This window comes from Lethenteron reissneri, chromosome 50 (genome assembly GCF_015708825.2).
Source record: "Lethenteron reissneri isolate LAM-NWPU_2019-01 chromosome 50, ASM1570882v1, whole genome shotgun sequence".
NCBI classification, from domain to species: Eukaryota; Metazoa; Chordata; class Hyperoartia; order Petromyzontiformes; family Petromyzontidae; genus Lethenteron; species Lethenteron reissneri.
In genome coordinates this window covers 261,789-288,215 of record NC_083828.1, presented here as the reverse complement: position 1 = coordinate 288,215, position 26,427 = coordinate 261,789, and the positions used below count along the sequence as shown (strand labels likewise).

Here is a 26,427-nt window from a genome sequence, read left to right as displayed (position 1 = left end):
TTGAAAAGCGTTTTAGACGGCCGCAGAAGCGCATCGGAAAGCACATAATGCAGTGACCATCTTTGTTCGATGGTTAGCCAAAAAAACGCTGCGAGGATGACGGGAGTTTGCATGTTGGTTTATGCTCCTTGACGACATCGGGAAGGTATTGAGGTTCATTTGTGGCAAGCAGTCTGCGTGTAATGAGTGCGACCTTATCAGGCATCCATTGGGAATAGAAGGTGCCGGTGCATGAAATATGCCGGTCATCTGAAAGTTTCCGTCTATGATAGATGCCGGTTAATAGAGCATTCTGGACGGTAAAGTGCTCGATAACAGAGCTCTTGCTGTATAAAGCTAAAGGTGCAGGCCTAGATGGAGCTCCAGAGAGCCCCTGTCGAAGATGTTTTGGCCAACTCTTCCACGCTGGTCAGACATATCGGAAGAGGTGAGAGCACCCACGCTTTACCGCACCCCGCGCAACCTACCGAATGAGTAACTGCGGTTTTATACCCATCTACACTGCGGGGTGGATTGAGGCGGTGGGGGAAGAGGGGAGTTTAAGGAAATCACTCCTATTGGGTCAACTGCCGTGCGGCGAGGAAATGGAATCAAACTGGTAACCTCTGGATCGCGAGGCCGTCGTGCTGCTGACCATTGCACCGCCTCAATCCAGCCAGCAGTGTACATTTTCACAGCTGTAATTTGGGTTTACGGTGACAAATGGGATTTGAGCTATGTTGGTGATTTTGGCCAACGGCGGTGTTGATTTACAATTCATGATGCAAAATCTCCACTGACGAATACTTTTATTTGGGGGGCTTCTTGTGCACACGCCGAGTTCCGCTCGGCTCCTTTGCGTACTTAACGGCATTTTAACCTTTTGTCTGGCGGCCTCATTTCACAAGTGCAAGCTGCTTTAGTTCTGAAGTGAAATTAAACATGCTAAAGCACGGCTGCAATTGAACGGTTACAATGATGCACAAATCAACAGGCCACTGAATGCCAAAACCATATCAAATAACATGAGAGCTGAAACTCACCAAATAATTTAAACTATTAAAATACTGTACATTGTGGGAGTAACTGATAAACTAACCAGACTTTTGGAAAAACAAAACATCCGAGTCAGATTTGGTACGGTGCATAAAATACAGAAACTAATATCTGGTACTAAATATGTATTGCCGAAATTATCAACAGAAGGTGTGTACCGGATTTATTGCACTTGTGGGAAATGCTATTTTGGGCAGACAGAACGAATGACGGGCATGAGACTAAAAGAACACCAAAGGAATATTAAATACTCCCAAATACAACTGTCAGCAGTGGCAGAACACACGTGCCAACAAGAACGCTCGATTGAATTTGATGTTGAAGTTCTGTGCAAAACTAGTTACTACTGGCCAAGACTAATTAGAGAATCTATTGAAATTGAGAGAAATCTACAGGCTTAGTGCTGCTTGGAAGCGAATAATAAAATAACACATTGTTAAATGCCTATACAGTACACCATACGCAGACACGACGACGGGAGGTACAAGAGCCGAGTGCATGCTTCACCTTCATGCACAATGACGTTGATTACCATGAATAAGCCAACCGGCAATAGACACACATTGTAATTTATATGCATTCCCTTCACACGTGAAGAGCTCACAAGTGATGTCATCCCTCTATTTAAGGAACGAAACAGGATTTCTCCACAAATTTGACTGTACGCTTGATGCTAGTTGTAATTAGTGATGAAACGTCGTACTCGGATTGTAAATGTTGTGGATTTGCTCTCCAACACACCGGTGTGCTGTACTAGTAATGAATTGGCACATTCTGTTTACGTGAAAAACCTTACTAAATTGGCTGAATTGGCTGTGTCGGGTGGTGGCAGGTTTAACGACACATTTATATTTATGCGATCCAACCGAAAAAAACCTATATTATGGATGATATTGGCTGCAAAAGCCTACGTGTTAAACTGCTTTAGTTCGACTATGGCAATTGCAGGGTCGCACCTTTGCCCGTATCTTTTAGTCAGTACGATCAGCTGAACGGCGTGTGCCCTGTGTGCGTTGCGCCTGCAGTGGTACTAAGCGCAGCGAGTGGTGTACTTTGTACGTGGTGTACCCGTGCTCAGGTGTCATAGGAAGAGTCACAATCGATGCCAATGGAGACAGGGAAGTTGATTTCTCCATCTGGGACATGACGGACCCAGAGGCGGGCCAGTTCAAGGTAAGAGAGGCCACTTTAAAATCAAATATTCTATACAGATCTAAGGACAGACTCATGCACCCCCCCCCCCCACTTGCCATAGAAACGTGACATTCTCAACACTGGCTCAAGGGTGTCGAAGGAAGATGAGCAACGATGCCTGAAATCTCGCTCGAGTCGGAGACCCCTTTTGCTTTAAGATTTTTTTTTTCAAACGGTTCAATTAACTTGGGGTTGTCTTGCTGCTTCACTTGATGACATTGTGTGGCCTTATAAGGAAACAATATATAATAGGTGACGTTTAGGGAAATTGCCCTTCTTTATAGCACATGAATCAAGTGCTGTGTAGAAGGGTCACGCTGAAGGGCCATTAATCATATGCTATGATGAAGGACCACAGCCCGAAACGTTGCATATTATATATTCTTCCTTTTAAGGTCGCACAATGTTGTGATTGACGAATGTGATGAATTTCCTTTTGTTAATTATGCTTGTCCACCACTGCCAATGCAGCAGCATAACCAAATATGTTTTTCATTTGGGTTCAGTCAGTGAGAGACTGGACCCATATACACATTTGGCACACAGAAAACTAGAGCATGTGTGTCGCTGGTATTTTATAAAACAGACACCAGTGAGCTCATTACACGTCGTTTCATATAGTTTTGTTTACAACACTTCATTTTCATGGGGCGACGATGCGGTGGTCAGAGTGTTGCACTACAAACCTAGAAACCCGAGTTTGATTCTTGGCCACAACTTTTGGCCTCCACGCTTTCACCTACCCGCACTAGACCAGCACGGTAAAATATGCTCTAACAACCCCAATGATTGACACGGTGTGGGGAGGCCTTCATCTAGCAAGGGATTGATAAAACTCAGTACAAGTATGACAATGTACAAAATATCCTATATCTAAATACTTTCATCGAAACATGTATGTTCAATTATCACAATGAAATGCTTAAATACTGTAAGACGGTCACTGCATCGGCACTTTCAGATGCCCTTCTGCAGCCATCTGGAACGCTATTCCTTCTGATATTAGAAAGCCGCTGGAGCTATGCACTTTTAAATGTAAATGTATTTATTTTTTCAAACTGAGTTTTGCGTTTAGTTTGTTGTCCTTCCCCTGCACCTCTGTTTAGCACAGTTGGCTATGTACGGCGCAAAATAAGTTCAACATACATACAAATGGACCGTGACCAAATCGCCTTGAATGCGCCCGATCTCATCAGATCTCTCTCAGTGGCGAGATGTTATCTACCTCACCTGGTATAAAGGAGGCCGTGGGTTCGATCCTGACCCTGGCGCCTGTATATTTGGAGTTTGAATGTTTTCCCGTGGTCGTGTGGATTTTTCTCAGGATCCTCCGGTTTTTCCCTACACATTTAGAATCAAAATTTGTTTAGAGTATTTGGCTGCTATACAGTTCCAAATGATAAGCCACTTCGTTGAGCTATCATTTGTGGCCAGGTCATTTCTGAAAGAGAGCTATATAGCTCGGTGAGCCTTACCTGGTAAAATAAAAGAAAGTTCATCGTTTACAACGGCGACGTGGCCCAGCGGTGGGACGTTAGCCACTTGTTTATGTTGCAGAGGTTTGCGGTTCGACTCCAGTGGAAGCCCCGGTTATCGCTGCGGCAGTGTTTGCATTGACCTTAAAAATAATAACCACGCACCATCTGCTTCACTCACCATGGTGGACGGCGAATGTCCTGCGACGTCATTCGTAAAAGCAGGCCATTGTGTGCTGGCACCGCGGTCCAAATGTGCCGAAAGATAACGCAATTGGGATTACACATAGCAATCATCGCACCCCCAGATCCTGCAGTTTGTCCACCTGGCTTCACCCCTGCCACGGCGGCAGTGGGCCTTGCTGGACACAGGGCAAGGTCTAATTGCAGCCAGCCTCCACCATTGTAGTCTTCATGACAATCCGCACTGCAGCTGTGGCTCTGTACAAACAGTGCCGCGTGTTATTAATAATTGTCCACTGAATTCAGGGGACCTCTATGGGAACTACATACAGCCACGCACATGCTGACATAATGAATTGCCCCTTCCAACTGAGAAAATTTGCCAGTGCGCCTCCTGAAAATGTGTCTTGAGACTCAGTTCGGCTTTCCTTGTTAAACAAATATGAAATGCTCCTTTTGTTACATTCATTTGTGCATTCATGGCAAATGTACGGGCACTTGTTAAACAAAACATTTGTAAAATGTACAAATGAAAATTCTTCACGTTAACAAAAACAACTACCGATATTTCGTTAATAAATATTGGCCGAGTAGAGGTTTCATTTTCAGGGTGATGCTACGTGTTTATTTAGGCCAGAGTCGGATCAAAGAAAGAATGAGTGTTATGAGAGTGGGGGGTGGGGGTTGGGGGCAGGCGTGGGGATAAAGAGTATGTCAAGTAAAGTACATGAGAAAAAACAGATTTCCAGTCCTTGTCAGTTCAACATAGAAATTAAACATACATACGTACATATAATCATGTTTCGAACTGCTTTTGTCTTTAGTATGTTGTTCTCCCCCGCACCTCTAATTAGCACGGTTTGCTAAGTATGGTGCGAAAGAAGTTCAACATAGATGCATACATTTGCCAGGCTCGTATCCTCGCCATACGTTTGGGGCCACGCCAATTGGCAATGCATGGCATTATATCCCAGTTGTCTCTGTGTTTACTTTAAAAATTTTGTCTACGTGCAATGCTCAGAAAAATTGGTCATCAAAGAATGTAAATGCCCTGGTGTCTCCCTGGGTGCCTCTTCTCTGCACGGCAGAGCCTGGCTGGCTTCACATGCACCGAGCCAGGCTGCCGCTGTAAATCATCGGACGATAAACTCCCCTTCACTCTCTGTCTCTCACGCAAAAGCAGCCATCCGCACGGCCTTCCGTGGGAGTCGTGTCATTTCGGTAGCATCGATTTAACGCAAGCAAGCTCTGGCCCAGTTTCGACCTTCAGTGTCTCATCAGCAGAATGAGGCTCGCTCTAATCAATGGTGGCGAATTGCCTGTCTTATAGTCAAGGACCCCTCCTCCCCTTATGATGTGGGGTCTCGGTTCAATGCAAAAAATATTTTACAATACACAACTCAATAATAATTAGTGTCATTGTGAAGAATATAAATAACATTAAATACTTAAATTTGTAAATCTAATTCTCAACAGGCCTCCATAGTGTAAAGTGCAGTCTGCAGCTCACATTGTCCAGTCTCTTTCTGCTCCCTGTACGCATGCACTATGAAGGGAAATTGCCTAAATGTCGCCTGTTATAGTTTTTTTTTCGTTTTAAGGCCACGCAGTGCTATCAACGAACACGTTGAGTTTGTTAATTGTGCTCGCACACGGCTGCCAACGCAGAATCAGGAACGGTATCACCAAATAAATAAATCGATTAAGACTTTTCAACAATTAAACATACATAACAGTGAGAGCTTGGAGCGCACAAATGTAAACTCGCGTGTATGATTCACGGATAATGTACTGCGTCCGTTTAAAACTTTTAATTTCGCCTGATCAGCTCGTAAGACGACAGGCGTCACCTCATTTTGAACACTGCTCACACACCGAGCGCTGTCACCATTCTATGTCCAAAGACATACTGCCCGCATCGCCTTAACAGACTGTTGGGCAAAGTGCTGTTAGCAAGTAGAACCTGTGAAGGCCGACACAGCACACGAATGAGTGGGTGGTCAGCACCATGCCTTTGCCTCCCCGGTGTCGATGTTTACAACATTGCACCAATAACTAATTTGAGACTGAATCGACTTAGGGTAGGGTCTGATAACTGTCACTGATATTGGTGGCCGTAAGTGGGAATCGCGCCATTACGAATCCTGGTCTGCCAGGTCCGTCGACCGCTATGCCGGACGACATGGGGGACACTCTACCGCACACGCAGAACGCGAAAGCCACGAACGTCGCCACGCGCGGGAGTCGAAGCTACGAGAAATGTGAATGCCTCATGGGGCAGACCGCAGGGATCTCGGAAACGGCATGCGTCGTGCCATTTAGAAATGCATTAGGCGGCACTTACCGGAAATGCACTCGCTTTTTTCACTGCAGCAGGAATGAGTCTGTTTTTTTCACCAATTCCTCAATGGTTTAAATAATCACAAATGAAGAAGAATTATGAACTTACTGCTCTGGTAAATATTTGCTCGTTGTTTTGTTTGCCAGAATTTCATCGCCATCTCCTCCTTCTTCGCCTTTGAACCCCATCGTAGTTTGTGCACGATAAATAATGTGGTGGTCCACGCCTGTGGAGGCCGGGTTTGGTGGATCACACACAGATTGTCGTGAAACTCTCTTCCTGCTGGCATCAAGGAGGAGCCATATCCTGGCTCGCCAAGAGAAGGCAATACAGCAAAGTGAACTAATCGCCATCTGTTTCCATCTGTACAGGGATGGAGCGTTGCTCTCTCGCACGAGTGGGGTTTCTCCTGGTGGTCCGGTTTACTCCCATGTGTATAATAAATGCTCATTGTTAATTTTTTGAAAACATCTTCAAATAAAAAACAAATATGGCAGGAGATTGATATCAAAACAAGGTGTTTTTCATCTTGGTGCCCTTACTTGGCCGTGAATTTGTATTACATTTAACAATGTCTGTATAAGCGCAATATTTACAAGCTGCCTCTGTTCGTAATGTGAAACAGTTGGAGTTTCTTAGAAGCACATCGTTCTCAATCCAAGGGCAATTCCCTGATTCTAGCTTCATTCTGCATCCCACAAGATCTATCCCCCCTCTCTTATCTTTCACAACATCGCAGATCAGTGCTCAGATCGGATGCCTTCTAACGGAATGTGCAGGACATTTAGAATTTAACGGATGATACAAAGACAAAGACCCCCCATGTAGCCTTTCACAAACTTTTGGGGCAAGTGCTGTTTGCGGGTAGCACCTACGAAGGCCGCCATAGCACAGGAGGGGGTCAGTTGCCAGAACCACGCCCAGCCGCCTTCGTCTCCCTCATGACGATGATTACTACACATTGCTCCAGGTACTTAGTGGAAGCTGAGTCGACTTTGGGGAGGACCAGGACCGGTTCAGATAATCGTCACTGGTGTTGGTGGCCATGAGCGGGAATCGAACTCGGTTGACTGGGTTCAATACATTCACATGCACACAAATAACCAGTAAAAAACATCAACCAAGCAAAAGAGGTCAAGTAAAAAAGACCCCATCGTCATCAGTCATGATCAATCCACTGCTAGATGAAGACCTGACCATCCCGTCACTGCAGTACCTTAAGGTACCGCAATCGAACAATCCATATGTAGCTCCTGCAAGCGAGTTTATTTTATCGCTCCATCTCCACGGCGAACATCCACTTGGACGTGATCCCCTCCTCAAAAAACCCCACTTCTCGTGACCATCTAAGCGGGTGGCTCAGTGGCAGAGTGGACAGCTCGCGGTCGAACCGTTGTGAGTTAAACTCCTGGTCGGAAAGTTGATTCAGCTCCTCATCCACTCTCTCTATGGTCGATACAATTAATCCCACCGCCCGCGATTGTCTGCTGACCAAGTGGCACTTGAAAGAGCTTTGTTCAGTTCAACGGGCTTTGCTGTGGAAATAAACTTCTAACTTGGGGGGGGGGGGGGGGAGTCAACAGCGGCTGTTCTTTGGACGACTCACCCTTGCCATAGCACCGTGGAATTTCCATCACATCACCAGCTCAGGGGCTGTGAACGGGAAATTAGCACCATTATTGCCTCAGTGCTCCTTTGAGCAGGAGCTCTCTTTGGGTTGTTTGGCTATTGTGTCTCATTGCTGCTGCTGATGCCTGCTGCTCCCTGCTGCTGCTGCTGTCTCGATCACGGGCAGATCGTCTACAACTACGATGGCAGCAGGCAGGAGATGGTGCCCATGCCTGGCGTCCTCATCCATTGGCCCGGGGGCTACGTCCCCTCCGACTTGCTGCCCGACAACAAAGGTGGCACCTTTCTCCCAGACTCTGTACTGCGAAGGGCTCAAGTCAGATAAGTAGACAATGAAGAATAATCCCCGCCCTCTCCATACCCCGTTGTAATGGAGTAATGGTGCAGGCCACTAAACCGTCACGATTATTTTGCTGCTATAAATTTCCACATGACAAGCCACTTCGTTGAGCTATCGTTTGTGGCCAGGTCGTGTCTGAAAAATAAGCCATTTGCTCAGTGGCTTTCCTTTGTAAGATAACAAAAATTGTTTAGTTTTATTTGTATATTTGAAAGTAATTGTTTTACCTTTCCTATACTTTTAACTCCTATCGTGTTTTTGTATTGTTGTAAGGTTCTGACCTGTCCCTACTGGACAAAAAGAGCTTTATAGCTCATCGGATTCCTCCAGTGTCAATATTTTGACTCTGATTATAATCAAACAGCACGGAAGAAATGTGCACACGAATCACTCGGCCTTTGTGCATTAAGCAGAAAACCATCAGTACTTCCTGGAGAACTGCATGGTAGTCCTCTAGATGATGGCCTATGAGCAGACATTGTGTTTTTCACGTTTTTATCCAAAAAGTGTGACCTGTTTGTTAGATGCCCGTTGTAATCTCGACAGTTTGGGAATTGGCGTCTGTGTCTAGGTGGCAATAATTGATTTGCACTGAGATCCTGGACCGTTTTTGTGTCGAACTTCATGACAGGACACTGGACAGTTTTCATCAGCCTAGTGTCGACTGAGAAATATGACGTCCAGGTTTGGTCTACAGTCGGAAGGGTGGTAGCCCTGACTATGCCAGCCATCAGATTGGGCGCCACGTTGGTGAGATGTTAACTACCTCGCTTGGTATACAGGAGGTCGTGCGTTCGATCCCGACCCTGACGTCTGTATATTTGTAGTTTGCATGTTCTCCCCGTGGTCGCTTGGATTTTTCTCCAGGTCCTCCGGTTTTTCCCTCCACATTTAGAAACATGTGTTTCAGAGTATTTGGCTGCAATCAAATTTCAACATAATGAGCCACTTCGTTGGGCTATCAAAAGTGGCCAGGTCACTTCTGAAAAATAGTTATGAAGCTCAGTGGGCCTCACCTGGTCAACATTTTTAGTTTCTTTTTTTTGTAACTCAGCTCTCCGTCGACAGCGTTCCTGAAGAGATGGACTTGCCCCCCCCCCCCACACACACCACTTTCACTAACCTGTAATGACCAGCATGGAGAAGTAAAGTCACACAGCCCCCCAGTGACTGACGTGGCTCGCGGGGGAGGCCTTCGCTCAGAAGTGGAGTCACAAAACTTTAACATTCTCCCAAGGACCGAAGTGTAGGGTTCGTTTACGAATCTTACTGCGCTGACACAAATTAATCCTATTGTGCCGCTAGTTTTGTGCCCTCCCGTAGTACGTCAACAATGAGAAGAATGCCCTCGCTTGGTGGGGATTGAGCCATTGGAGTCTTGTGTTTGTGCTGCGTTTTATTGAGGTGGCCCATCTCCCTCCCTTGCAGTCATAACCATGGTGCAGCAGCTGCTGATTGTGGTGAGCCTCCTGGTGCTGGTGGTGCTTGCGACATTCTTCCTGATTTACCGGTGAGTGCTGCCGATATTATAGCATCCTGGCAAGCCGAGCAGGGTTGAGCTTGGTCATTTTAATTTATTATCAAAATATATAATTTTCTGAATCATCATCTTCTTCTTCTTACATTTGTTTGACTCCTTATAAGCAACTACAGGCGGTCTCTGGTTTAGAACAGTTTGACTTACGACAATCCACATTTACGACATTTATATAATTGCCACCATGGGTCGATTATCAACGCAGAAACTTGATTTACGACGCACCTTTCAACATGACTCCGAATGCATTTGAACAGTCGGTCTGGTTTCTGACATGACTTGGCATGGAGCTTTGTTATTCTAGAGTGTTTTTAGATGATTTATACCTATTGAGCCTTAAATCTTGACTTAAAGCTTTCGTGACTGCAGGATTTCATATTCTTTGGGTCTTTTGGTAATGCCACGTAGATAGAAAAATAATAATAAAAAACATTAAAATATCACGACGTTTCGATCGCAACACAAGCAATCGTCATCAGGTGAAAAAATATAGCGGGAGCGCTGCTAAGGCAGGATGTTATATAGGTTTGAGATGGGTGTAGCCCAAGGGTACGTGGGTGTGGCTAGAGATGGAATTTAAATGTAAATGTAAGATCGGAGAGCGGATATACCTCCACGACTACGAACCTGTGAAGGTGGCCATTGTATTGTGAGAGATTAGCATGTCAATCTGTTCATGTAAGATTAGCATGTCAACGTAAGAAAACCACCGCAACGGTGGCTGTGTTAATGAGACATTTAGCCTGTTAATGTAAAGACATTTAACCTGGTAATGTAACTCAGAGAGTCGGAAATAATTGCTAACATCAGCAGGAAGGATGGAAACATCACAGCCAGTTATGACTTAAACTGATTAATAACATCCTTCCAATGATTGCTCAGTTTGTACCCATCTTCTCGGTTGAAATTGTGTCTGTGTTTATATATCTGGATGGCTTCATGAACAAATCTTTGATGATAGTCAGTGGGTTTGCATAGTACCTTCGTCTTGGAAAAATCTATTTTGTGTGTGCCCACAGTGTTAAAACAATGATCAGCCACGGTCGAGGTATTGGTCCTGCCGTGTTTCAGATCTACCTTATGTTCACGAACAAGGTCCGAGACACGTCGCTTAGTTTCCCCAATGTAACTACTGCCGCAGACACAGCTGAGTTTGTAGACACCGGGGTATTGCATGTCAGGGATCACATCCTTCACAGATGGGATCAGATCACGAATTTTACGTACTGTGTTAAATCGAACCTGGATCTTGTGTTTGCTCATGATTTTGGAAATATTTTTGGTAACTCCTGCTATTTATCGCAAGGTGATGGTTTAGATTTGGTCCTCAGATGGTTCCTTCCCAACGGTTGGGGTGATAGCTTTACCGATTTTGTAGTTCAAGTATCCATTCATCTTGAGGGCTTGGTGTACGTGCTCCAGTTCACTGGCTAGGTGGTGATGGTCGGAAATACAACGAGCTCTATGGTGTCGAGTTTTGATGAGGGAATTCTTCTATTGAGCCTTGTTAAATATGGTCGATAAATGGGAAAACATCGGCAAGTGATGTCTCTACTGTTTCTTCGTCAATGGGAAAATGGGGTCCGATTTACATCTACCAAGTTTCCGGGAACGCATTGCCACGTCGTAAACAGCGGGAAACCGCCCGTCATTTTAGATTCAGTTGGAAGCGAAGCATCTGTCGAGACTCAATTCGTTTTCGAGAGCCTCTGCAGGAGTTGAATGTCAATTGTGCTTTGCGACGTCGCTTTGCCAGGAAGCTGAAGGTGGAGAAGGAGCTGGCGAGCATGCTGTGGCGGCTTCAGTGGGAGGACATCCACTTCAGCAAGCTCGAGAAGAGCAGGCGCACGGCCGGCAGTCGACTCACGCTCTCCATGGTGAGCACCACTGTCACTGCCACCATCACCGCCGCAACCGTCACCGCCATCGGCGGGGGGTGGTGACACGGCCCGACCTTAGCGCGTTCGCCGCTTTCTGCAGAGGTTTGCAGGTCCGATTCGGCAGGCTGCCCTGGTTAATACTGCGGTCGTGTGTATGAAGCGGGGAAACTACGGGCCATCAGCTTCGCTCTCAATGGAACGTTAAAGATTCCATGACGTTGTTTGAAGCGGGTAGGAGGCCATTGTGTGCGGTCCAAAATGTTGCACAAATTCACAAAAATGACTCGTGGGTGATAGCTGCAATCATCACCCTCCAATAGCCGACTCACGCCCGCTCGCAGGCCAGCCGCCAAGTCACCATGTGCCGCACAGGGGCAGCTGCCACTAGGGGTGCCCTTAGAACGTTTGAGATGAGATGTGCTTTTGAGTTTGCTGAGGCATTTTAAGCAATGCCATATAAATGCAAAGATTAACGATTATTATCGTCCTTTTTCCAAATATTTTAATGACAATTTTCCAACAAAGTGTTGAAAGTGTCTACACATCAGCCCTGTCCATCCATAATGGGAGGGCTCCTTAACACTTTCGGTAGCCAGGGGCTGAGCGATCTCTCCCTGCTACGCAGAACAAGTCCAACACGTCACCCATCACAAACGAATGCCTCTCCGGGCCGTGTGATGTGTTGTCGTTTGTATTGATTGCTGTTGTGACTTGTTCACCCGCCCTCATGGTGATATTTACACACATGATAAGCCACTTCGTACATGATAAGCCACTTCGTTGAGCTTTCATTTGTGATGTGTTGTTGTTTGTATTGATTGCTGTTGTAACTTGTTCACCCGCCCTCATGGTGATATTTACACACATGATAAGCCACTTCGTACATGATAAGCCACTTCGTTGAGCTTTCATTTGTCGCTTCTGAAAAAAAAATCTAATAACTTAGTGGGCTTTACCTGATAAGATAAAAAAAATAGTTTCGTTTTAATTGTATATATTTTGTAAATTTGATTTGCTTACCTTTCCTATACTTTGCACTCTGATCGTGTTTTTTATTGTTTGTTGTTATGTTTTGACCTGTCCCAACTGGACATCTGTGAAAAAGAGCTTAATAGCTCATCAAATTCCTGCTCCAGTCTAAATCAAGATTTAGATTCTGATCTGTGCATTGTTGCCTTGCTGACAGCACCACTGTCGGCTCGCAGATAGTGAGAGCCTTGAGCAACGCGCACCGAGGCTCTTCTCCTGCCCTGCACACTCTCATTCTGAAGGGCTCTCTGCGTCACGACTCAAGACAAAGCGTGCATCACCCCCCCTCCCCCCGCGTTGGTGAATGACCCGTGAAAGCAGATGTCACAGAACTACTTCCGAAATAACTTGAAGCGATTTTTTGTTGTCCTTCCCCCACACCTCTGATTAGCACGGTTGGCTACGTATGGCACAAAATAAGTTCAACGTACATACATACTGGACATCTTTGCAAAAGAGCTTCATAGCGCATTGGATTCCTCCAATATAAATAAATATTCTCACTGACAAATGAGCTCAGATGTCAGAATCAGAATTTTTTATTTAGACCAGAGGAATCCGTTGAGCTACACAGCACTTTTTTGCTAATGTCCACTATTTATGTAGTTCACTCACGCTGAGGCCCCGCTTTCCTGGCTGCATGTCTCTCCGTTGTGGCAAAAAGTCGTCGCGTGCCAGATAGTGCTTTGTCGTTTTACATAACTTGGCTCTTGTCGTCGGTTATTGCCCCGATGTACTGACGTGTACGATGTGACCTCGTGCTTATGGTTTGTCTCCCTCTCTCTCTCTCCTCTCCCAGCATGGCTCCAGCTACAACTCCTTCATGACCCTGCAGGGAAAGAAACAATTCTTTGTACAGACAGCATATTACAAGGTGCCGGTCAAATGATTAACTTTTACGTTTGGTGCTGCGGTAGCGAGATGTTAACTCCCTCACCTGGTATACAGGAGGTCATGGGTTCGATCTCGACCCTGATACGTGCTGTATATTTGGAGTTGAGCTATTGTTTGTGAAATTGAGCCATATAGCTCAGTGGGCCTTACCTAGTAAAATAAAAATAGTTTAGATTTTTTGTTAAAATGGATTGTGCTGTTGATGTGAATATATAACTAAATAGATAACTAAATTATGACTGTAAAACACGAGTCTCCAAGTAAAGCATTTTGTTGGATCGGGAACAGCTGCAGAGTAGACCGGAAACAGCCTCTTGTCCTTGAAGTATAATTTTCTACAACAGAGATGTCACCTCTGATATGAAGGCCAGAGTAGAAAAGGTCAGAGGTCAGAGTAGCGTTTCAATAGCTGAACAACAGCTGGAAGTCTAATTCCGTCAGTAAATACCTTAAACTACGTTCCGTGGCCACTGTGTGATCTCAAGAATCAATGTTTTCAGGAGGGTGCCGCGAGGTTTTCGCAGGAGGGGACGATGATTGCTGCCTGTTTCCCAATTGAGAAATCATGGTTAAACATCGAAATAAAATATTTTTGTCAAGCAAAAAAAATGTATAGCTTCACGAACAGCCTGTGTCATTATAATAAAGTAAGACATTTGATTTACATCTCCCCCTCTTATGTCGTTTCACAAATGGGTCGTCACTTTATAAACACCACTACCTGATGAGCATTGCCTCAACCCACAGTCTCGTGGCTGACAGCATCGCCCGTCCTTTCTCGTATCCGTCGCCTTTCGGCCTCCACCTCCACCTTCACCTCCACCTTCACCTCCACCTTCACCTCCACCTTCACCTCCACCTTCACCTCCACCTTCACCTCCACCTTCACCTCCACCTTCACCTCCACCTTCACCTCCACCTTCACCTCCACCTTCACCTCCACCTTCACCTCCACCTCCACCTTCACCTCCACCTCCACCTCCACCTTCAACTCCACCTTCACCTCCACCTTCACCTCCACCTTCACCTCCACCTAGATTCCAAGAACACAGGATGAGATGTTACTATCCTTTGTGCAAGCACTTCCACCTGTAAATCGCTTTGATTTACGTCGTTTCGATATTCGGCATCTAACCTTTCAGAAATAAATTACCAGCGCAACACGGGGTATTACTTTACTGTATAAAGATCCAACGGTCAAATGTTTATCAACAGATTAACTAAATGTTTAATGTATATCCTTGTCTGTTTCCATACTAGTGATTTTTACATTCACATCCATGTTGATGTTTCAGTTACTTAATTTTACTATGAATGGTTTTTAAAGGTTATTTGTCCAAGCCAATATTATTTCAGAAAATGTATTTCATATAATATTGTCATATATACTAGCGCAAAGGTTTTGATTTATTGTGCAATGTTGTTTTTTCTCTGAATCTATTTGGTTCGTTATTTTTTTGTACCTTTGGTCACCTGGATCACTCTTGCAAATGAGACCATCCTGCTCTCGAGTTCCCACATGGCTAAACGAAAGTAAAATGGAAACTTGAATATCAAGTTGAAGGGAAACATCCAACATCCACTAGGCACAGATGTCAAGATGGATCTATTTGCGCTATTACCACCGCACGGCCAATGATCTGGCTAAAAGTGTGTATCGTAAGACCCTCCACCACCTGGAAACTGACGTGTTAAGGCTTTCTACTGAAAACCGGGTGGCCAAGCGGTTCATGTTGGAGGGGGATGACCTAAAGGGGCACTTTTTTTCCCTAGCATCAGACACCAATGCCGTATGAGTACGTACATGTACGTCATCAGAACGGAACTAGAATTAAATTAAAATAAAATACCTTTATCAGTACCGAGGCTCCCACAAGGCCACGTGGGAGGCATGTGGCACAGTTTGGAGCCAGCTATGGTAGAGTGCAGTCGTGTCGCGACAGTTCTCTGCGGTGGGTACAGTAGAAAGTCTTTAAGAACAGCTGCGCCACGCCTCTCTACATACAATTAACGGCAACTGCTGGTGTGTTCAGCAGTGGACGAAACTTGCAGTTGTCTCGGAACAGGATAGGGTTAATATCGACATGAAGCACCTTGCCCAGAATAAACGAAAGTGGGAACAACTCAGCCCGGCTCCTGCTCCTCTCGGATGGGGAGGGGGCCAGTGGACCTGTCATGTGGGGGGGGGTGGGGGGGGGCACCGCAACAGTGATTCACCACTACGGGAAGTCAACTTGGGTGGGGGGCTCAATGGACACATGGTGGTGCAGCACCCCCCCAGCCATCCCCGAAGGCCAGGTGAGCCGTGACTCTGCCTCACGTGCCTCCTGACACAGCACAGGGCCACTAGGGTTGAGTAATGTTGTCCCGAATAGCGGCGTAGTGTAATTGACAAAGGGAAATAAATGATTACTATTATAATATATGGCGTACACAGACATACACACACACGGTTACATATATTTTATGAAGTTTAAAATGACTATGTCTGTGTGTATGAATTGCTTACAGGGCAATATTGTGGCAATTAAGCGGGTGCCAAAGAAACGCATCGAGCTAACCCGCCAGGTCCTGTTTGAGATGAAGCACGTAAGTAACAGACGACGGAATGGCGTGCGCACACACAGCTCAAAGCTACCCCCCCCCCCCCCCGTATAGCCACAGTAGACTCTTGAGGCAAGTGCTGTTTGCGAGTAGCACCTATGAAGGCCAGCATGGCAGCACATGAGTAGGTGGGTGGCCAGCACCACTCACGGCCGTCTTTGTGTCCACACTCGGGTCGCCGGGTTCGAAGCAGCGTGCTAACCGTTGCGCCATGTCCAACACAAAGACAAAGATACCCCGTATAGCCTTAACATACTGTGGGGCAACCTGCACCATTCCCAGCACAACAACAACTACCATTCGCCACTAAATGTCTGTGACGTCACCACGGCGCTTGTGCCAGGCTATGTGCACTTTAAGGCCATGTGAAGTGTCGAATGCCCACTGACAGGAGGTCACAGGACAGATCCAGGTGCCATGGGTGGACTGACTGAGATGACCGGCAGATGCACCACCTGTGCCACCTACTGTGCCAACTTGCTGTGTTTAGCCACCTGGCGCTCCCAACAAAGACAAAGATCTCCCGTATAGCCTTAACAGACTGTAGGGGCAAGTGCTGTTAGTGAGCACCTATGAAGGCCGGTAATGTACACGAGGGGGTGGGTGGCTAGCACCACGCCAGATCGCCTTTGTCTCCCCAGTGGCGATGTTTACACACCACACTAGGTACTCATTTGCGGCAGAGTGGACATAGAGGAGGCCCAGGACCGGTTCAGATAATCATCACTGGTGTTGTTTTTAGTGTTTAATTTGTTGTCCTTCACTCGCATCTCCGGTTAGTGCAGTTGACTACGGACGGTGTGAAAGAACACACGCACTTGCATAGTAAGAACGTGGGGGGGGGGGGGGGGAAGGGACGAAGGGTGGGAATCCCAAAGTTGAGCGGTGCCAGTGAAGGAGCAGAAAGAAGCAACGTGTTGCAGGCAGAGGGCCCAGGGATTTCAGAGCAAGCCGACGTTCACACGCCATTGGGAAACGTCCTGGGGAGTTAACGTCTGGCACAAACCGTGCTTACACACTTGGCAAGTGGCCAGGAATAATTATTTATTTAACTAAATTATATATTCTTGGTTCTTTCGGTAAAGTCACGTAAAAGGGAAATAATAAAATAATAAAAATAAACATAATACAATTATTCTCACGACGTTTCGGCCACAATGCAAACAGCCGTCCTCAAGGACACAATACAACACACAATGTTCATTCGGAGCTCTCGTGAAGTCACGAAGAAAGAAAATACATTAAATAATAGAATACAACGTTTCGATTGCAACACAAGCAATCATCATCAGGTACGAATGAATGAGGAAAAAAACTAGTAAACTTAGAAATATAATGCAACACAACACAGATAGTCGGCTAACATAACAGTCAACACCCTACCTGGTTGAATACGTTCTTCCAAAGAGTGCTAAATTTGAGAGCGAGACAAAACACAGACACGGAGACACACAGACAGACACACAAGCAGAGAGAGATAACACAGAGCCACACAGAGAGAGACACACAAATAGGCACACAGAGAAACAACGCCTCTGTGTCGAGGTCTTAAATAGACAGAGAGGGAGGCACAGAGAGAGGGGGGGGGGGGGTAAAGAAATGAGCATGTCAATGAGAGATTTGGAGCTTTCGTGACTGCAGGAAATACTAGAGAGACAACATAGAGACACAGAGAAAACCAACTTAGTAAAACAAACTTAGTAAAATTTGGGAAAGTAATGCAATGCACAAAATGTTATCCCACGTCCAACCACATATCTGGGTATGAGTGAATTCAAAGTGCACAGACCATCGCTAATTTTGGGTAGATATAGGTTAGCCATATGTCCACGAAATCGCACAAACAGAACTCGCAGGAGGTACAGATGAGTGGCCTGATGAAACGCATCGAGTCAGCCCCACATCATGAATTTGAATAAACAGATCGAAGTGAACCATTGAGACTTCAAAAATTGGTATTTAGTTTATATTTACCAGAGAGAGTAGATTGAATGCTATGTTATCATTGTAAGGACTGTATTTAATGGAAAGTTTCTAGATGCACCACTTTTAGGGTGTCCTATGGATAGACTCGTCTCCGCCAGAGAGATGTAGAATTTCCATCACTGGCTCAGGGCCGCTCATCTGAGCAAGAACTCACTATGAATATTAGTAACAACAATTAATAAATAGCGCTGTTGTGGGGAATATAAATTGCAACGTAAATAAGCAGACCATGTCTCCTCCATAGATTCGGCTTTCTACATAAAAAATAAAATTATTTCTGGCACAACGCACTTGCCGACATTGCCTTGTGGGAGGCAAATAATGTCAGCAGCGTTCATTCAAATAAACACAACTCTTGGCTGATTTCGCCATATGTTGAACTTCTTTCACACCGTGCATAGCCAACCGTGATAATCGGAGGTGTGGGGGAAGGACAACAAACTAAACACGAAAAGTAGTTTTCAATCATTAGCAGAGTCACGCTGGTTTGAATCAATGTTGGCGAATTGACGATCTAAAAGGCAAGGACCCTCGATTTACGTCATGGGTTCTAGTTCGACGCATCATTATGCAGTGATGACACATAACCGAAAATACATTTTCGTGCTGAGTATTCGTCGTATCGTTCGGCTGTTGACATTTTGGCCTGGGAGGTTGCTTAATTTGTGGAAACTGCCCCTTGTCTGTGCAGATGAGGGACGTGCAAAACGACCACCTGACCAGGTTCGTGGGAGCCTGCATCGACCCACCCAACATCTGCATCGTCACCGAGTACTGTCCCCGAGGCAGCCTGAAGGTCAGTCGTGTCAAGCTGTGAGCATCCGTGCCGGAAAGAGGCCTCACCCTCTCCCTCCACTTCGCTCCCTCCCTCCGATATAAACAGCTATGAATCAAGTGGCTGCTTTCGATGCTACATGCTTCAGGGTAAAACTCTGGAGTCTAATTTGCTGCAATGCTGACTGCTTTGTTTTTTGTCCGATGTCGTGTAGCTCCATTATATGTGTCTATTATAATGTGTGTGTAATTTTGCGTGAAAATTTTGTGCGGGGATCGGCACTGCGCTGCATATACAGCAATCCATGTTCGATTAAATGAGTACATAGTGGTGTGTAAACTTCAGCACTGGGGAGACAAAGGTGGCCTGGCATCATCCTGGCCACCCCACCTCATCTTGCATCTTTCCCTCATGTCCTGTGGAGTTTGCATAGGGAATATTTGTCTTGTGTGTGTACTCTATATAAATATATGGATACTTGTATTTAATTGTTTTCCTCTGTAATACATTTTATTGATTAACATGGGCTCTGAAAAAAAGAGCTCCGTTAGTGTGTGGTCTTAAGAAAATGTGACTCATGTTCTATTTTGGCTGCTTGAATAACGCAATTGCTACGTCGCCCGTTTAAGCAGTGAAAACAAACTAAAATGGGCCACCTGCATTGAATGATAAAATAAGTGCCACTAAGTATTCTCTCCAGGTGCCATGAGCGATTACATTGTTGACAAAATCTTAGACATACCTGATTGTTTTGCTTTATGTTTACATTTTTATTTTGGCTTTTTTAGGAACAAAACAAACTAAAGCCGGCACGATTGAGACGTTGCATGCAGCATATGGCCCGGCACGATTTAAAATAGTTAATGACTTACGTCGTCGGTGTTAGCATCCTTCGAACGGCGGGCACATTTGTTCACGACGTGACACGCTCCATTTTTCCGGAGGTCTCAAATGATGGGCTGCTTCTGGTTTGGAAGTAATTGCGTAAGTCGTAACAGTACACTGGATCGTCGCATAATGATGGGATGAAATTGCACAGCCTGCATCAGTATATAATTTGTCCACGATGGGAGCTCTTAACAATATAATTGCTTCCTCATGGTGGTGGTGGTGGCTTAACGCAGACTGGCTTGGATTTGGCAGTAAATATGATCATAATTAATAAAGCATTGTGCATGAATCCCCATTATATATACATGCAAGTAGAAAATTCCATTGTCAATTCGGAATGCATTTTAAGCTTCTTGTAAATTATAAAAAGAAATATTTAGGAAAATTAAAGCATGTACCTGGTTTTTCTTTATTTATATATATATATTTTTTAACTCGTGAGCTCATAATGCATTTTAACCTTTATGTATTTTTTTACCAACTATTTTTTCAGGATATTTTGGAAAACGAAAGCATAAACCTGGATTGGATGTTTCGTTTCTCACTCATCAACGACATCGTCAAGGTGAATACCACTGTCAGGGGCACATTATTGAGTGCTTAAGGTCCATCGGCCCTCAGTAAAATGGATTTAAATTTAATGGCAGCTTCCGACTTTTGTCTGCGACGGGCGCAGCAGTGGATCGATTGGGAGAGATACGTGTGGAATTCCTAAACTCCAGCAAACTATTTTTTATTCTACCAAGTAAGGCCCAATGAGCTATAAAGGTAGCTCTTTTTCAGAAGCGACCTGGCCACAAATGATCGCTCAACGAAGTGGCTCATAGTGTGGAAATGTATAGTAGACAAATACTTTAAAGACATGTTGTTTCTAAATGTGGAGGGAAAATCCGGAGGGGACCTGGAAAAAATCCATGTGACCACGGGGAGAGAGACACACAAACTCCAAATATACAGCAGGCATCAGGGTTGGGATCGAGCCCACGACCTCCTGGATACCAGGCGAGGTCGTTAACATCTTACAACCGTGATGATGATGAGAAAGAGACACACAAACTCCAAATATACAGCAGGCATCAGGGTTGGGATCGAGCCCACGACCTCCTGGATACCAGGCGAGGTAGTTAACATCTTACAACCGTGGTGTCCCCTTACACAAGGAGCCAGGGAGAGGGACGCGTGGATTGGAGGACACGCGCAGGTTAATGACATCATTCAGACCTTTTTCGATTTAAAGCTTTCGTGACTGCAGGGGTTCATATTCTTGGTTCCTTCGGCAAAGTCACGTGACTTTTTCTTCTTCTTGGTTCTTTCGGTAAAGTCACGTAGAAGGGAAGTAATAAAATAATAAAAATAAAACATAACAAAACAACTCTCACGACGTTTCGGCCACAACGCCAGCAGCCGTCCTCAGGTGAAACCAGGTCTGTCGAGGCGACAGCGTCTGAATGAAACAGCACACGTGCTTGGAGCATATATATAAGCTGGGTTGGAAGGGGGGGGGGTGGGAAAGGGCGCCTTGACAAAATAATTTGCATATAAAGAGGAATTTAGCATATTTATGGGAAATGCAGGTATGTGATTAGTACTATTTATGTCCGTGCATTATGCAGGTTAACAGCATCCAAGGGAGGGGATATGGGAAATGCAGGTATGTGATTAGTACTACTTATGCCCGTGCATTATGCAAGATTAGCAGCATCCAACTTTACCGAAAGAACCAAGAATATCATTCAGACCGTTAAGGAAAGTGAGTGGGGCTTGGGCGATGCGTGTTGTGGGCTAGAAGGGGACGACGGCTGACGGTCAAGAATAATAGCGGAGGGGCAGCCAAGGGACAGGGATAGAACGAGCCACGAGAGGACATACTCCGAGGAGATGGAGCCTTGCAATCGGTTCTCATGTCGGGCAGGTCCTGGGTGGTTTGTTGCATCATGAGATCACGAGAGGTCATGGCCGGCTTGGGGGAGGCCTTCATCCCGCAGTGTATTGATCATGGCTGACAATGATGATATCGATCAGTAAAAATTAAATGACGAAACATTTAACAGAATCAGAATTTGTATTTATTTTAGAGAGGTGGAGGTAAAACGATGTAATAAATTAATATTCATAATTTCAACCCTTTATCAACCAATATTTTCAGCCTTTCCATGCTGTGTCGGTGGTTGGGGGTTGTTTGGCCATACTTCACCATGTTGGTCATTGTCGGTTTGGTGAAGTGGGGCAGCCCAGGGTTGCCTGAGATTTCACTCGTTGCTAACGACCGGCCATGGCTGGGAATCTGTCTCAGGTCGCTGGGCTCAGAAAGAATGTACCATATTTCGATTTAAAGCTTTCGTGACTGCAGGGATTCATCTTCTTGGTTCTTTCAGTAAAGTCACGTAGAAGAATTATCTTATTATGTTTTATTTTAATTATTTTATTACTTCCCTTCTACGTGACTTTACCGAAAGAACCAAGAAAATGTACCATATGTTGAACTTCTGTTGCACCATACGTAGCCAACCGTGCTCATCGGAGGTGCAGAAATGTTCATCGCGTGACAGTAAGACAGTGATGCTTTAAATTCTCACAGCTAGACTTTAGCCAAAGTTAAGTGGAAATGCAAATGTAACATTATTTTGTGTAGCCAGTCACTGGCAACTGGGCCAAAAACTTCAAATCGCTCGCTGCTGTAGATGACCCTGGTTTCATCATCAGGATCCCTGTGGTGCCAGCTCAGCTGTCTGTCTCCTGAGCCATTGGGAAGCTCTTTGGCCTGGACGTTACAAAACCATGGACGAGTTTTGGAGAGAGCAGTGGTGTAGCAGCTAGCGCGCTTGCAAGCGTCGCTACAAGTCGTGTCTCCAAGCACGGTGTGTGTTGTGTCTTTCTTCCCATCCCGGCAGGGCATGGCCTACCTCCACGCCAGCGTCATCGGTTCGCACGGCGCGCTCAAGTCATCCAACTGCGTGGTGGACAGTCGCTTTGTCCTCAAGATCACCGACTATGGCCTGGCCACCCTCCGCTCTGACCCAGAGGCGGCGGAGGGCACCATGCTCTTCGCAAGTAAGTGGTGGTAATCACAGGTGGGAGGATGGTGTGTGGCTCTGGCTGACGGTGGCTAAGCCTCCTCAAACCTCACACTCAGGCTTTATTACTTCAGCTGATGAGGCCCCAATGAGCTCAGTAGCTCTGTTGCAAGGACAACTACAAACGAGGACGGTCAGCAGTGGTGGCAGTTACAGGCCACTGCAGTTACACAGAGTTGCATAGAGAGCCATAGAGTAACACAGAGATCCATAGGGTTGCATATAGATCCACAGAGTTACATAGAGAGCCATAGTTCACAGCCCAAGACTGCAGTGGTTAGTTACAGGACACTGCAGTTACACAGAGTTGCATGAGATCCATCGGGTACATAGAGACCAATATAGAGCTACATATAAACCAACTAGCTGTACTACCCGGCATCGCCCGGGACTTGGATTCACCACACCCGGCCGCCTTTGTCTCCCCAGTGGCAATGTTCACACACCACAGCAGTTACTCGTTTGAGGCTGAGTCGACCTAGGGGAGGCCCAGGACCGGTTCAAATAATCGTCACCGGTGGTGGCCGTGAGCGGGAATCGAACTCGGGTCGCCGGGTTCGTAGCGCAGCGCGCTAACCACTACACTACAATGCATTACGCTTCCACATGCGCGGGTCACGTGACAGATGTTACGTCACAGCTCACTTGCCGTGCAAAAAACATATGCATTATTGATCTCCCCCCCAAAAAAGTGTATTTTTCTCATTTTTGCATGGTGTACAGTCTGGAAAGTACCCACATGGCAAATTTGCAGTTTGTTGCATGTCGGGTTGTAAGCTAAACATTTTGAACAGACACACATATTCACAACTTTGCCTTTTATATATATGGAGATAGACCACAGCCCAGGACCGTCGGCAGTGTCGGCAGTTACAGCCGCTGATTCAGCTGTGCTTGGCAGCGAACAGACCCCCAACGTTGAGTCAAGAAGCTCACAGTGCCGGCCAAAATGTCTCAAAGTCGGTGTGGCAAATGATCGAGATCCAGGTACTGAGAATGAGAATTCTGATACCAGTGGCCCACCACCACCACCTCCACAGTGTTGGCGGCACGAATCGAACCGACATTCCAGAGAGTGCCAGGGGCTCGCTAGTGTGTCGCCTCCGATCATTTGGAAACACTTTTGTTACGTGCCGTTGAAGATTGCTCGAGTGTTGACATTGACATAAAAAAACTACTTTAAGTGCGTAAGGAAAACGTTGCCAATGTTTCGTCGACACGGTCCAAACTGCCATCCATTTATAATTTTGTTAATTTTATTAGACAACAGCCCGGAACAGAACGCGAGCAAGAATAAGGAAGGGGGGTACAGAATTTATGTGGGCAGAAGACCGATCACAGAGCTTACGGGTTGCGGGAAAGGGGGGATAATGGGCTCACTGCCCCACTTATGTCGGGTGCCTCGGTGGCGAGATAGTTAACTAAATAAATATTTAACTATCTCGAAATAAATATTTCAACGTAGTTAACTATCTCGCCACCGAGGCACCCTTGATGCCTGTATATTTGTTAAGGCACTGTATACATTATTTTAAGATAATATATGTGGAGTTTGCATATTCTTCCCATGGTCGCATGGATTTTTCTCCAGGTCCTCTGGTTTTACCCTCCAAATTTAGGGTCATGCATTTAGAGTTTGGCTGCTATCAATTTCCACTTGATAAGCCACTTCATTGAGCTATTATTTGTGGCCAGGTCGCTTCTGAAAAATAGTTATATAGCTCAGTGAGCCTTACCTGGGTAAATAAAAAAGAAAGTTTATTTTAGTTTTATGTAGGGACTTTTTTTTACAGGGAAGGCCCAATAATGATTCTTTAATAACGGACGATACCTTTATGGAAAAGCCATTATATTTTCAAGTGCCTGATGCATACAGGAGTGTTTTATGGTTGACGTGCGAGAGCATTATCGCTGAGCTGCAGCAGCACCGCCCGCCCTACCCGGCGGCCGTGAGCGAAATATTTGTGGTTAATGGATACGCGACTGTAAATCGCGATGTGCTTTTCCACCGTAAAATAATAAAACATAAATCTTCTATTATTGCCTAACTCGAGACAGGCACGACAACGCTGAAATATTTATTTTCGTAAGTTTATAATGTTTGACTACCACTTGTTTGCTTAAATAATAATGCACAAATGGGAGTGGGGAATTTTTCTTTTTTAATTGTCCTTAAAACTGTGCCTCCCAGCCTGGTTCAAATGATGTATTTCAGACTTGTAAGCAATCCTGGACACCGCAGAGGTGTTTCGGCCTACAGCATCAGGCCTATGTGTCCAGAAAAATAATATCAATTGGCATCCTAATGCCATTAAACCTGTAGGAAACAACGAGTCAAGTGCAGGGGAACAGCTCATTACACACAAAGTGTTAACCAGAAATTAACCATAATACCTTTCTAGTCTCTTAAAGGAACATACACCATCACGCAAATTCCGGCCATCCTCACAGCAGCTTTTGGTGAACCATCAAACAAATATGGTCACCGCATCGCACGCTTTCAGATGTACTTCTGCGGCATTCTGGAATGCTCTTCCTGCCGATATTAGGAAGCCACTGGAGCTTTGCGCTTTCAAATCTAAATTGAAAACTAATTTCTTTGGAAATGCTTTTTGTGTTTAGTTTACTGTCCTTCCCCCTCACCTCCAATTAGCACGGTTGGCTACATACGGTGCAAAAGAAGTTCAACATACACCTGCACTCCCTCCGACCCCGCCATCCGCTGATTTTTCCCTCAAATTAGGCCTCTGGAACTCTCATTCCGTGTGCAATAAATCTGCCTCCACCTTGGATGCTTTTCTCTCCCTTAAATTCACCGCCCTCGCTATCACAGAAACCTGGATCGCCCCATTAAACACCACCACCCCTGCCGCCCTTTCATCCTCTGCCTCCTCCTTTCCCACACCCCTCGTTGGGTGGGCAAAGCTGGAGGCATATCCTTGCTCAATCCTCCATCCTGAACCCCTGCGCCTACACTCCCCTCTATCCTGTCCTTCCCTCATTTTAACACCAATTATCCTCCTTCTACTCCCCCCACTCTATCACCTTCCTCATCATCTATTGTCCCCCCAGTCCCTCTATCCTTGACCACCTCGACTGTCTTCTTTCCACTGTCCTCCCTCTCCCACACCCTTTTATTCTTCAAGGTGATTTAAGTCTGGATCTTAGTCTTCTCTACATTGCCCCGACCCTCCTTCCCCTCACTAACTCCTTCGATCTCTATCTCCTTCCCTCGCCCCCTACTCACACCTCTGGCAGCACCCTCGACCTCATCTTTATATCAGATTGGTAGGCTTCCCCCATTGTATCCGTCCCCCACCCTCCATCGGACTACTTCCTCCTCTCTCTCACCATCACCTTACCCATTCCACCCCTTACCAGCCCCATCCTACCCCACCACTTTCTTTCCCACGATCTCTGCTCACTAGAGACTCCGCATCCCCAATCTCTCTGCCTTCCTTGCCCTCTTTTTCCTCCCTCCACCCAGATGCTGCCTCTGCCATCTTTCACTCCACCATCAACACATTAACACATTACTCCCTTTCCTCTCATCCCCTCCT

General features: G+C 45.7%; 1 protein-coding gene across 1 annotated transcript in view; it reads left to right on the top strand.

The window, feature by feature from the left end:
* The window catches only part of LOC133355005 (atrial natriuretic peptide receptor 1-like), a 73,105-nt gene that overhangs the window by 25,821 nt on the left and 20,857 nt on the right, over positions 1 to 26,427 (top strand). The window contains 9 exon segments of the mRNA XM_061572262.1: positions 2,114 to 2,208; positions 8,024 to 8,132; positions 9,626 to 9,707; positions 11,491 to 11,611; positions 13,443 to 13,517; positions 16,049 to 16,126; positions 18,819 to 18,923; positions 20,287 to 20,358; positions 22,685 to 22,844. Coding sequence (XP_061428246.1) covers positions 2,114 to 2,208; positions 8,024 to 8,132; positions 9,626 to 9,707; positions 11,491 to 11,611; positions 13,443 to 13,517; positions 16,049 to 16,126; positions 18,819 to 18,923; positions 20,287 to 20,358; positions 22,685 to 22,844 — 897 coding nt within the window.